This window comes from Rhagoletis zephyria, unplaced genomic scaffold (genome assembly GCF_001687245.7).
Source record: "Rhagoletis zephyria isolate East Lansing unplaced genomic scaffold, Rhagoletis_zephyria_1.1 Rzeph_scaffold_04628, whole genome shotgun sequence".
In the NCBI taxonomy this organism is placed as follows: domain Eukaryota; kingdom Metazoa; phylum Arthropoda; class Insecta; order Diptera; family Tephritidae; genus Rhagoletis; species Rhagoletis zephyria.
The window spans coordinates 1-1,461 of NW_016161711.1; the positions used below are offsets into that span (position 1 = coordinate 1).

Genomic DNA, 1,461 nt, shown 5'->3' on the forward strand with positions numbered 1-1,461 from the left:
TCTCATCATCAACATATCTGTGGAATAAATTAAAAATTTAAATACTTTTTCAAAAAAAAAAAAAAAAAATTATTTTAATGCACCTACTTGTATGTACCATCCAGTTTCCCCTTTACAGAGGGATACGAAGTTAAACTCTTGCCAGAGCAAATACCGTGCGCCAGAAGCGCCGTGGGCGCAGCGCAAATGGCTGCCACAATACGTCCAGCAGCTTCTTGTTCTTTGAGCAGTGCACCCAGAGCTGCATTCTCCGACATAGCCTTAGCGCCACCCAAGCCACCAGGCAGAACAATTGCATCGAATATGCCGCCCTTTGCCAACTCCAACGATGTGTCAGGTACAATGCAAACGTCACGCGAGCATTTTACTGCGTCCGCACTGAGCAGACCGGCAATGGTAACCTTAATCTACGTACATATGTACATACACACATACGTATGTGGAAGGTGGGGTGGGGAAGAAAAAGTGGCATGCACTTAAAAATAGCTCAGATTAAAGACAAATACGGGCGCTCATTCACTTACCCCGGCACGCCGCAAAACGTCAGCGGCTATTACAAATTCCATCTCCTCAGCGCCGGGTGCGAGGATAACTAGCGCTGATTTTGACATGTTGCAAGAAGTGCTGTAATTTGTTGTCCACTTATTTGCTAATAACAATCGACTGCGATTTTGCTGTGCTGTTGTTCGCGAACTTTCCCTACCGGCAAATGATTTGCAAATTAGATTTTGTTTGCAATTGTTAAATAATGACCTTCGCAAAACGACAAACATTTAATAGGAATTTCGAAAAAACATCGGCGCATAGAAAATATCGATTATTTGCTTCCTACAAATGTTATCGTTTGGATTGTTCTTTTTGGTTATTTAGAAGATAATCTGAGAATCCTCATCTAAATGCGTAAAAAACGGTTGTGCAGTTGTTTAATTTTCATAGCGCCGGAAAAATTCTGGGGAAAATTTTAGAATGGTAACCCCCGATTACGGAATTAAGGAAAATAGGGGTGGTAGAGGGGGTTCTAAAGGGGGTGTATGTAAAGTTTCAAAGCGCGCAACTTTATAGTTTTGAAGTAATTTGTTATTAAAGTTTGTAATTTTCGCCAACTTGTATGGGACTATTTCACAATATATAATGCACTTTCCACTAAATTTACACGTTATTTACACTCAATATATGCGCAGCTAGAGTGTGCACGTTCAAACAAATAAATACTTTTAGTATATTACAGCTTTTTTATAAAAAATTGATTGTTGTTTAACTTTATGAGAGTACATGCAGAATATGTACAAATGGCAGTAGGACTGTGTTGCCATATGTAAAAAACCAAGAGTGGAAAGCAAGAGCAAAAGAAAATACGATTAAAAGGAAAATACGATAAAAGGTTATTTTGTTCAGATTAAAATAAATAGTAAGGGGATCAGGGGCTGAACACCTTTCTTCGTAGGCGGCCTTCGGCCGCAC

At 39.5% G+C, this 1,461-nt stretch overlaps 1 protein-coding gene across 1 annotated transcript; it reads right to left on the reverse strand.

Moving 5' to 3' along the window:
- Positions 1–4: 4 nt before the first annotated feature.
- LOC108370989 (protein deglycase DJ-1-like) lies at positions 5–927 on the reverse strand (the record flags this gene model as incomplete). The annotated part of the gene is made up of 3 exons (XM_017626454.1): positions 525–927; positions 88–407; positions 5–17 (listed from the first exon to the last, which is right to left on the reverse strand). Coding segments are annotated over exons 1-3 (582 nt in total), but the record flags the coding sequence as incomplete, so codon positions are not given.
- Between the last annotated feature and the right edge of the window lie 534 nt (positions 928–1,461).